We start from the raw sequence: 11,925 nt of genomic DNA, 5'->3' as shown, positions 1-11,925 counted from the left end.
AGCATTGAAATTGAAGAAAATAAAAATCTTGATATATTTACTTTTAAGCAGGTTTTGCGGGGTGAGTTGGGGGCGGGGGGGGGGGGATACATGTATTTACAAGGCCTAGCTGGGCAGCAGATCGAGGCTTGTCAGTATACGTGCTCACTACATACACCCGACCCTGCATCCCCCGGAGAGAGGGTGACGTGGAGGCCTCCACGTCACCCTCTCTCCCGGTGCACGTGCTGCAAATCGTTGCCACCTAGCTATTACGTAATGCTAAAAATAGATTGCAATGACTCTTTCAAATGAATACAATCAATTTATAATGTACGTCAATCGAGAATGCGGGCATTGACTACTCGCAAGATTGGTTCTATTGAATACGGACGACAAGTTGAAAGTCCACGAAAATGGCGGCCGTCGAATTTATAACAGAGAATGCTGGAACGTTGCTCGTCTTCGTAACCACCTTTACCATAGTCTTAACCTTCCTGAGGAACAGGACCAAGACTGGCTTCAACATCCCCAGAGGACCGACCGCACTTCCTTTCTTCGGAAATCTATTTTCGCTGAAACCCCACGATGAATTTTTGGATTCGCTTGTGGGCTGGAGCAAGGAATATGGTTCCATTTACTCACTGTATCTAGGTCGAAAGCTCATATTGATCGTCAACGGATCTGAAGCTGTGAAAGAACTCACCTGTAAGACTGGTTTGGACTTCGCAGATCGAGGCGAGTCTGTTGCTTTCCTCGCTCTCAACCCCAATCGACTAGGTATTCTTTGACGTTGTTGTTTTTGTTGTTGTTATGTTGTGCTCTTGTTTTTTTTCAGTCACACGGTACTAAAAGAAAATACTGCCATCTGCCATCACTTGGCCCATACCACACATAGCTGCATTACTATCCTGTTCTATTCATTCTCACCCTTTCAATCACCAAAACTCAACCGATTTCACTCAAAATTGGTAGTGACAATTCATGATACCTAAATACATGTACCTGTAAAATTCAATTTTTTCCAACTTACCGATGTTAAAAAGAATATTTTTTTGTATTGTGTGCATAAGTGTGCAATGTTTGTTTTGACTATTCATGTGTGCAGTGATGCCTCTTAGCACGTAGTGCAGCGCTTAAGATCAAATTAGCATCGACTCTCTATGCTTTGCTGGAGTGGAATACCCTACAGTTTCGCCCATAAATTCACGCTGGTCAGGCTTTCAATTGAATCGATCAATCCTCTTAAAAACGTTGATTGCTGTAAATAGCCTGGACTCATGTTTGTTCAGTACCAGACGGTCATTGATTCTATGGCTGCCTAGAGCTAGCTGGCTGTCAACAAATAATACAAGAAAGGGGGAGGGGGTTTGTATTTGTAATTGTTATAACGATGCCCTTTTACCACTCTTGTTATGTGCTGAATTTTGTTTTCTGTGACTGTCCTGAAATTTTATCATGATTCTAATTTTGCCAATCACAAATAATTGAAAGCATATGTGAAATAAAAATATGAACATAATTGATAAATGATAATGACAATGATGATTGTAATGAAATAAATAAGGATGGCTGATCATACATGTAAACTATTAAACCAAAGACTGAAAAGTTGACACAGAAACTTAACCCTAAGCATCATTTGAATAAGAATTTTACTATTGACAATTAATTAATGCTTATAAAATATTGCAAGATAGCATAATTCTGATAATAACATCTTTATGATAATAACATCTTTATTATAGCTTTGGCTTTAAATATATATATATATGCAATTTTATTTGATGACGCATGTACAAATGTACCCCCAGGTCTCTTCGACACACTGGCAGATGAGGAATGGAAACGCCAAAGAAAATTCGCCCACACCACCCTACGTGGCATGGGCTTCGGCAAGGTATCTCTGGAGCCCCTTATCCAAACAGAGGCCAGACATGTTATCAGCTACTTCAAGGTAAGTTCCCGTCTTGTCAATACTTGTGTTTGTATATGCCCGGACCTTTGTGGTAGGGTCCATGGTTTATGATGCAGGGGCTTCCAAATGGGGCATTAACCGTGTAGCTAGGGAGGGGAGGGGGTGGGGGTAGGGTGAGTCGCAGTGCTTCGATATACCAAGAGAAGGTTGAGTTTTTTGAAGAGGTGAAATATAATTTGTGAGCGTTATCATTATATATGCAAACGTGGAAGAAAATCAGATAACAAATGTTCCCTGAAAAGCATGGATCCTTAAATTCCTTAATATTCCAAATGTGGGATCTATAACGTGTAACATCATAACAATCGGGACGGATTATGCCACATGTTCTTGTAGTCCCACATACATCTTTCTGTGTACATTGCTTGTAACTTTACCAAGACTGGGCACATTTCTTATCAGTTTGATGATCCCAGAACCTTGCAGTACAATACGTATATGCTAGATGATCAACCTCTCTGATCGATTCCACAACGTTTCTTTCACAATGCAATCGCATGACCAGAACTCAACTTTATCTTTAAGCATATATGCCCAGGGCTCAAATTAATTTTTTGTCCACGGGGGCTCTTCCAAAATAAAAAGCGCCCCCGTGAGCCTTCTCACGGGGGCTGTTTTAGTAAAGACAGGGGCTCTTTTTTAATAAAAATTTCCATTAAATTGGTGGTACCCATGAAACTCCTAAATTATTTGCTATTTCATCATTATTATTAATAGTCGGCATTATTTCTCTTACAACTTTACAAGTTATAACATGCAGCTAGTGGTCAGATCTCTTCCCTTTGTACATTCGCGTATGAGTATAAACTTGAAAAAAGCATATAAAAATACAAACTATCAAATAAAAATCAATAAAGAAAAGTAACGACAAATTAAAAGACAGCTTTTAACATTGCCTTGTGATGTAAACAACTTTCACTTCGTGTTTGTGATTTGAAAACAAAACCTTAGGCTTTGATTTTTTTTCAGAAATTAAACCGATTATGACATTTCTATAGATGTTGACGATTTTTCTTTGAAAATGTTATATTTATATAAAGTTGACAGCGTAAGACGCAATGTGTAAGTTAGTATAGCTTTAGATTGGATTTTTTGTTTCGTTTCACTCTCTGGTTAAATACATAAATCCATAAACTTATAAAGAAACAAACAAGTTTCAGAACAATAAACCAATCGTCACAATCACTTAACTTTATCTTACATAGACACTGTGTATACGTATGTTATTACAGAAACAAGACCACGTTTAACTACTAGGTGCAAATTACTTCATGTCTTGTATTTTTTCGAACGAGCTGTTTTTTATTGCGTTGATACCACGCTTATCAATGTAGGCAATTTTGCCTTAAAGATGTAGAAAGGATCTGAATCAGTTGATCATGTAGCATGTAAGGATTGGTGTGCACTGCAAGGTTCTGGAGTCATCAAAATCATAATAAATTTGACCGAGTCTTGGTAAAGTAACAATCACTGTACACAGAAAGCTATATATGGGACAACACACATGGTGTCGGGGCTAGTACTACCTTGATTCCTTGTCTTTCTATGCTCATTACTCAGCCAGTATACATTTTCTTCCAAAATTGTTTGGCACATGTCATTTATTTGTAATCTTGAACATTCAGTGTAAAGTTCGTTTGATTCTCTGCGAATTAATTTTCTTTTTTTAACCAGAACTGGAGTTTATCTTTAATGTGCTCGCTGTAAAAATATAAATCTAATCTTCATTTGCATACGCATTACTCAATCTGTAGGAGATATGATCGTCGCAATGTAGTATAGTAAAATTGGAGTTTTCTTTGTTCGTTAGGACTAGTTCTCTTAAACATATACAAGTATTATATCATTTTATGAAAACTCGTGAATGCCAGAGGGAAAAACCGTTGCAATCGACTGAACTTTAGCCTATTTTGTTCTATTTTGTTCAATTTTTTTGTCGCGCCCATATCGCCTTTGTAGTTGATTATAAGCTGAAAAAAGGAAGTACTTGAGCTCGAAAATATATAACTTCACTGTTCTCGCGCGGGGGTGATCTCGAAATAGAAATTTGGCCATTGTACAAGACAAACAAATGTATGCTTTATCACCTTGTGCCAATTGATATCTAGACAAAATATTTGATACTTTTTCACTCCGTCTTATCATTATTATCTTACGTAAATATAGATGTACTTACGAAAGATTGGGAAAGGGGAAAGGGAGAGAGAAGAGAGAAGATATACAAGTAGGAAGAGAACAAACTACATATTTCCATGGTAATAACTTATAATTTACTATGATTAATCTATAACATTACATATATATCCATTCACATTATTTTTTCAAGTCATGTCGTTTAGTGGAAGCACCCGTAGACATGTCGATTGTACCTTACTATATCTAATTTTGACTACATATTATTGATTGGGATTTAAATATGAATCTGAAAGTTTATTCCTCGAATAACCTTATCTGGATTAACATGACTTTGACATAATATAGGTGTCCTCGTGGTGCACTAAAAGTATTGCACATAAACAGATTTCGACCTTCCCCTCTTTCCATATTTTTTTTTCTCGCTTCCGGAAACGCATTTTTTTTTACTTGATCCAAACACAGAGATATCAATTTGTGGAACCACTTTTTATAGACTGTAAATGCTAAACATAGTTATTTACTGATGATTCTGCAAACTGTATTTAATAACATAATATTAATGAACAATCTCAGATTTACATGTGTGTGCACTGCAAATTCGTTGTGTAACGACATTGGATGGTTCACTCCTTAAACACGGGTTGTGTAATAAAACATTACACAACTTTACACAACGAATTTGCAGTGTAAAGTTGTGTAATTTTTATTCACACAACTTAACACAACCCCTGTGTAAGGAGTGAACCACTCAATGTTGTGTAAAGTCGTTACACAACGAATTCGCAGTGTATGATTTCTGTCTACATGTTACTATACAGTGCGTCCCCGAAAAAACGAAACCGAAATTATCGATGTTTTATCATAACTTAATCACATTTATAATTAATAAATGACACATATTTGGAAAGCTTAGATCCTCTTCTTTCATTTGATGTAAATGTAAATGTTAATGATAATGAATGATATTCACAGTATTATTATTATTATTATCATTTATTTAAGTCGACAATTTCCCTCTTAGAATTTACTTATTAATTATTCAGAGCAACCTTATTTACATTCTTTCTTTACTTTTAGTCTTTACCATATCCTTCCAAAACACAGAGGCGGATCTTTTTGCTAAGGGTGGGGGGGGGGGGGGGGCGGGGGTAACCCAAATACGATGTGGAGCATCGTCCACGAGCCGCGTAGTGGCGAGGCGATTTTCGTTGTTGCTATTTTGAACCCCCGTAAAAGATGTTTTCCTGGCATCTACTAACATCTACTAATACTGTGTAGGTCTGAACACATGATAGCATTTTCTATGCACATCACATTTTCACTTGGCAGCCAAGGGGGGGGGGGGGGAGGGGGGTTAAACACCCTAAACCGCCTAGATCCGCCCCTGCAACATCTTTGGTGATCTTCTTCTCAATATTGATTTACTGGTGGAGTTACATTATTTGCTGGCCTGTTAGAATAACCAGATTTCAGAGGATTCACACTTTTCACAACGAAAAACTTCTCCATGTTTCAGTCCTTGCGCGATCGTCTCCAGCTCCAGCAGATATTGGGCGTCAGCGTGCACACCGGTACTACCGGCGCAGTATAGCCACTGCTGAGGGCCGCACTAGCTGCACTGCGAGCTTCCGTTGTTTGTATCGGTAATACTCATAGAGATGGGAGAGAAAGCGCCATCTAAGTTCTATTTCATTGGTTTAAGGTTTGAAAATTGATACTCAATATTGTGTTAAAGTTATATCAGAAAAGACAATCTTAATTTTATAATTCCACGGGGGCGATTTTTAATTTTTCAATCGCCCCCGTGAGCAACCTGACGGGGGCGAATATGGAGCTCACGGGGGCGAATCGCCCATCGCCCCCGTGTATTTTGAGCGCTGAAATAATATGCCTGTTGCTTTCATAACCATTATTATCAGCAAAATTAAAAGAAGAATATGTAACAGTAAAAAATACGATTAAATTAAGAATAATTTTATTACCCTTCAGATATTATTAACAATTTTAAGCCTAATTTCAAACCATATTCTATTTTTTTGCTTGGAGACCTCTTTCAAATTTGATCCTACACCATTCCGTTCAAAACCCCTTGGGGACCTAGTTTAGAGGAATCCCACCAGATGCCAATGCCCTCCTCCTTCATTAACTGTCTTTTTTAACTTGTAAACCAAAATGGAACCCCTCCAAGCGTCACATTTGGTGTCCATATTGATTTTTTAAATTTGCAGTGGGCATCCTACCGAATTCCTACTTCCTCTCCTGTGTATGGAGTGGCAAATGTAGAATAATGTCACCCTTAAGCTTTATTCTCTTTTTAAAATTCCTTCGCCCATTGAAGGTGGTCAAAGATCACAAAGGTCAAATTATGAAATTCTAGGTATTGGCCTTAACCCTAAAAAGACTATTTTGAACATTTAACAAACTCGGGGGGGGGGGGGGGGTAATTTTTTGTACATAATTAACACCCAGACCGTTGACCCGGTGTGCGCAACTTTGGTATCAAAAGATGTGATAGACTCTAAGAAAGAAAGTCATGAAGTGTATCACCATCCATAGGCAGAAAGTCGGATTAGATTTTGAAGTAATGATTTGAAGTCCATCCTTTTCCCAAAATTAATTTAGAGTGGAGGCAAAGGAAAGACGTATTTAATCCAGTTTGTCTTGTTTTATAAAATCAATTAAAGCTTTTAGACCAAAGTGGGATTTGCGATGGATAGTTGTTTTCGGCAAAGGGTATCCGACCAAATTCCCAATCATCTGCTAGGTATGTAGTGGCAAATATAGACTAATGGTATCCCCTTTCTTCACTGTCCTCTATAACCTGTAGACCAAAGTAGGATCCTTGCTGGACCCGAGCGTCGCTTTCAGTGTCACCTCCTCCAACATCATCAACAAACTGGTGTTCAATCGTCGGGTCGACCACGGCTCCGAGAGCGGGGACGAACTGGTGAGGCATGTACGGAACCTGATGGTGAGTGACGAGGGAGCAGTGCTAACTCTCTTCCCTTCCCTCTGGCCCGTGATGAAATACGCTGACTCGAAATGGACGAAGCTCTATGATTCATGGGCACACATCGAGTCCTTTTTCCACCAGGAGATCAAAATTCGAGAGGACAGAATTGATGCCTGTAAAGGTATGAACCTTAGATCTTGCCGATTAATTTAGATACAATTTTTTAATCGACATTATTTTGATGACTCTTCTACTTTTGTTCATATTATTGTAAATACAGTCAAACCTGCCTTAGTGACCACCTGTCTACAAAGACCACCTGTCTACAACAAGCACATTTTTGTTTCCCTTGAAAATGGTTTCTCATTGAAACATGTACTGAAGGAACCTGTCTACAAAGACCACCTGTCTGCAAAGACCACTTTTTGTGTTTCTCTTGGGCGGTCGCTGTAGACAGGTTTGACTGTATTAATATAGGTTTATTTTCCAAACTAGAGTAAAACACATATCAAGAGTTGTTATTTTTTCCTCCGGAATCTTCTTTCTGTCTCTCAATGGGGGTGGGCAGCCGTTGTGGCCCTTAGATCACGATCTGCTTATGTTGATGTACTGTACATATGTGTGTGTTTTTCTTTGATGATATAGATTTTGTCTCATTACATTACAACAAACACATAGCTATACTTAAAAAGTACGACATGGATTTATTCTTGGCTACGTTAAAGCTGGAAACAATTTCTCTTTTGATTTAAAGATTAACTGGTGAACAGACCAACAAAATATTTTGGCCCGCCCCCATTAAGATAGCTTAATATGTGATGTTCCAGCATTAAACCATTACTCATCAACAAAATGTATCCATTGTAGTGAAATTCTTGTTCTTTTTTTTTGTTTTTGAAGGAATGTTTGTGTGTGTGTCTGTTTTTCAATTAAATATTTGATCATTCGTATCGACTAGGCGAGCTGGAGGCCAGCGATTTCTTGACCGCCTACCTTATTCACCGTCGCGCAGACCCAGAGGGCTATTCACTGGAAGCCCTGGACTTCGTTCTGGTTGACCTGTTCTTGGCTGGAACCGACACTGTATCGACTACACTGACATGGGCGGTCCTCTACCTCGTCAGTCACCCAGAGATTCAGCAGAAAATCCATGACGAGATCATAAATGTTAGTCGGTCTACTAGAATTATGTTACAAGTTGGATGATAAGGGATGTGGGCATAATATGGAAAAACAAAACGAACAATGAAAGGAGAAAACAGTTTTGTTGTGCATAATTGGGATACAAAAGGAGGTATCTTTATCACGCAATTGGTTTTGAAATATCCTAATTGGATTTCAAAATGGGGGTACAGACCAGTTGTGTCCTCTAGTCTTTAAACCCTGCATCGTATTGTGGAAGTCTTACCAAAGGTTTTAATATTTGATAAATAATATTGTATTTGGCAAACATTACCTTTCAAGTTCTCTTTATTTCAAGTTGTGTGTATAGGCCTATAATCAATGACAACAATTGCATTAGGCGGTGGGGAAGAGTTAATGGAAGGTTTTCAATAGTATCCTTTTCGATTATTCCACAGATAGATTTTGATTACACAGCATGCTTATGCCCAAGGGGGGGGGGGGAGATGTCGGTCTCGTTTCGCTCTCAGAAGTGAGATCCCGTTCTCATTCTCGATGAGGACTCTGGACGAGGGACTCGATTACAACACTGATGTGATCCACATAAATATTTCATGAAAACAGATGTACCTGTTTCAACTAAATCACAGCACTGCTCTCTCAATCTGTCTTTTTCAACCTCTCCCTCAAGTTTGTCTTCCAATCATGTCTTTTTTTCCTCTCTGACAGGAAATCGGCGACAAAGAGGTCTCAATGTCGCATCGCTCTGGTCTAACCTACACCCAAGCAGCTCTGTTAGAGGTCCAACGCCTGGCCACCGTAGCACCCCTGATACCGCGGGAGTCATCCAGGGATGCCGTTCTTTGCGGACACAAGTTACCCAAAGGAACAACTTTGCTCATCAACCTATGGTGAGAGGAGAGGGCGTGGTCGTGAGTCTCGTGAAAAATAATTAGAACAATAACGGACAAGGCCTATTGGTCGAAGCACACGGGTGCTCAACCAATCAACAGGCCGCTGGCTCCATGCGAGCCGGCTGGGCGGGGATGCGTACGATACGCCGCCATGACACCCCCTGTCCAGCCAAATCAAATGTTTGGCCATTTTGTGGTCCTTTTCTTTTCTTGGTCGGTCCGTTTTCGGTCTGTTGTTGGTCTTGGTTGCCGGTCGTTTGAGTGACTGAGGTATTATGGAAATGTTATGACAAATTAAAACAATTTATTTGAACTGGGAGTGTTTCATAAAGACTAAGATCGACTTTAAGTTGGACTTAAATACGGTAGGCCGTTCATGCCACTGTTTCCTCTCATCATTTAATGGCATTGATCACTCAAGGGACTTACAAATCATGGTCACAAATCCACAGAATCAACATTTTTTAAATAATTCATTATTGAAGGAAAAAATATTATCTAAAGATCATGATGGTGAGAGCAAACAGTGGCATGAACGGTCGGCCATAGTTAAGTCCAACTAAAAGTCGATCTTAGTCTTTGTGAAACACTCCCCAAGGTCCACGAGCACCTCATTCTAATGAACATATGACTTCTTGACAGGTCTCTTCACTATGACCAGGACGTGTGGAAAGATCCTAAGCAGTTCAACCCTGACAGGTTCTTGAATGATGATGGCACCCTTGTCAAACAACTCGAGAGTTTTTTACCCTTCTCTGCTGGTAAGTGTGATTCATTTTTACTCACTCACCAATCTCACAGTCGGGTGGTAAAACACTCATGTGCGGATAGCAATTGAATCCAGTTACTGGGATAATAATAATAATAATAAACCATTTTTAAATAGCGCATAAAACATTACAAAGATGTCCCTATGCGCCTAAAAAATTCCATGGGGCTCCTGGAATTGACACCAATGTAGTCAGTTAATGGTAGTAAATTGTTCAATAAACAGGCATTCCTTTTTTTCTTTCAAGGAAAACGCATGTGCATGGGAGACCAGCTGGCGAAGATGGAGCTGTTTCTTTTCTTCACCATGATCGTTCAGCAGATCAAGTTCTCTCTCCCTCCTGGTGCCGACCCACTCCCGATGGATGGTCTCTTGGAGATTGCCCGCAAGCCTAAACCTTTCCAGGTCCAGGTCTCTGCATGGTCTGACTAGAAAGACAGATGGTTCAGCAGATTAAGTTTTCTCTCCCTCCTGGTGCCGACTCACTCCCAATGGATGGTCTCTTGGATCTAGCCGCAAGCCTAAACCTTTCCAGGTCCAGGTCTCTACATGGTCAGGCTAGAAAGACAGATGGTTCAGCAGATCAACTTCCCTTTCCCCTCTGGTGCCGACCCACTCACAATGGATGGTCCTTGGATCTGGCCCGCAAGCCTAAACCGTTCCAGGTCCAGGTATCTCCATGGTCTGACTAGAAAGATAGATGGTTCAGCAGATCAAGTTCTCTCTCCCTCCTGGTGGCGACCCACTCTCAATGGATGGTCTCTTGGATTTGGCCCGCAAGCCTAAACCTTTTCAGGTCCAGTGGGATGTTGCACACGGATCCCAAGTCGAACTTAACTCTAAGTTAGACTTAAACATTATGGAGAGCCGTTAGTAGCCTTAAATAAAGTAAATGCAAAAGCCAGAATTCAAGTATTTTAAACTTTCCACATCAAGCAAATGAAATCTCCTTGAGAAAAGTTCAACTTATGATCTTTGTAAAACACCACCCAGGTATCTGCATGGTCAAACTAGAAAGACAGATTCATGGGAGCTGTTGAAAGATCTTTGAATTAGAAGCACATCGTCCTCACGGTCTGTTGAGAGCCAGAAGGGCATGAACTCTTATCATTTAGCACAACATGAATGCCGTTCTGAATCTCAACAGAGTGACGTTCTGTATATTTGAATATTGTAACTCGTTTTCTATATATTTTAAATTTTAAATATTGTAACTAGTAGGTAGACATTTTATTTACTGACAATCATTTGTGCTATAGTAGTGAATGGTGGCTTGTTGATTGGTAGATTATAAGTTATTATATGGTAATATATAATGTATGTTATATACCACATACCAAGAAACTTGCAACACAATTGGTCTAAATGACGTCACATGACAAATGATAGACAGCATATCTTGACAGTCATAGTGATAGTGAAAACTAGTGCCTTTTTAGCTGATGCCGCATAGACATTATTTTAGGGACTTATCGATTTGCGTGGACATGGACGTGGACGTGTGACTTCCTTTTAAGTCACTGGCAGTCACGTGTGGCGTCCTTTTAAGGCACTGGCAGTGTCATAAATGAAGTGCAAATCGAAAAGGATACAGATATTGACTGCTTATAGAGGGGCAATATAACATTTAAGATTCTCGAGGGAGTTATATTTTTGTCGAGGGACATTATTCCTCAGCACTACATCCTGACTTATGGATCCTGCTGAGTATCGTCGTAGAAGTAGAAGTAGAAGTATATTTTTCAAAAGCGCGTAGCGCCGAGGAAAAATATAGAATTCCGGGACAAAAATATAACTCCACACAGTGGCGTACGCAGGATTTTTTCAAGGGGGGGGGGGGTTTAAAATCGGATCCAAAATTTCGCAACGACTCAGGAAAATAAGGGGAATAAGCGGAAACTTTTTTTTTTTTTTTTGGTCCCAAAAAAAAATCGCAACGACTCAACCGACCGCTGAATAAGCGGGGGGGGGGGGGGTTACGAGGACACTTTTTTTTGGGTCTCGTTGGGGGGGGGGGGGGGTAAGGTCGCCTTTCTTAGGTCAGCTTTTTTTTTTTTTTTTTTTTTTTTAATAA

At 39.6% G+C, this 11,925-nt stretch overlaps 1 protein-coding gene across 1 annotated transcript; it reads left to right on the top strand.

Annotated features, from left to right (window-relative positions):
* Positions 1–346: 346 nt before the first annotated feature.
* On the top strand, positions 347–11,482 carry LOC576954 (cytochrome P450 2J5). The gene is made up of 7 exons (XM_777216.5): positions 347–759; positions 1,794–1,936; positions 6,921–7,227; positions 8,005–8,213; positions 8,898–9,079; positions 9,725–9,843; positions 10,099–11,482. The coding sequence occupies exons 1-7, from the start codon at positions 396–398 to the stop codon at positions 10,281–10,283; spliced, it is 1,509 nt and encodes a 502-aa protein (XP_782309.3). The 5' UTR covers positions 347–395; the 3' UTR covers positions 10,284–11,482.
* Positions 11,483–11,925: the final 443 nt, after the last annotated feature.

Source organism: Strongylocentrotus purpuratus, unplaced genomic scaffold, assembly GCF_000002235.5.
Source record: "Strongylocentrotus purpuratus isolate Spur 01 unplaced genomic scaffold, Spur_5.0 spur5_scaffold_8, whole genome shotgun sequence".
NCBI classification, from domain to species: Eukaryota; Metazoa; Echinodermata; class Echinoidea; order Camarodonta; family Strongylocentrotidae; genus Strongylocentrotus; species Strongylocentrotus purpuratus.
The sequence above is the reverse complement of the archived record's forward strand: the minus strand, read 5'-3'. Positions and strand labels throughout refer to the sequence as shown.

Excerpts from the sequence above, each read along its gene's own strand:
- LOC576954 (XM_777216.5), top strand. The coding sequence starts at position 396 with ATGGCGGCCGTCGAATTTATAACAGAGAATGCTGGAACGTTGCTCGTC. Across the intron at positions 8,214-8,897 it reads TCCATGACGAGATCATAAAT|GAAATCGGCGACAAAGAGGT; the intron begins GTTAGTCGGTCT and ends CCTCTCTGACAG. Across the intron at positions 9,080-9,724 it reads ACTTTGCTCATCAACCTATG|GTCTCTTCACTATGACCAGG; the intron begins GTGAGAGGAGAG and ends ACTTCTTGACAG.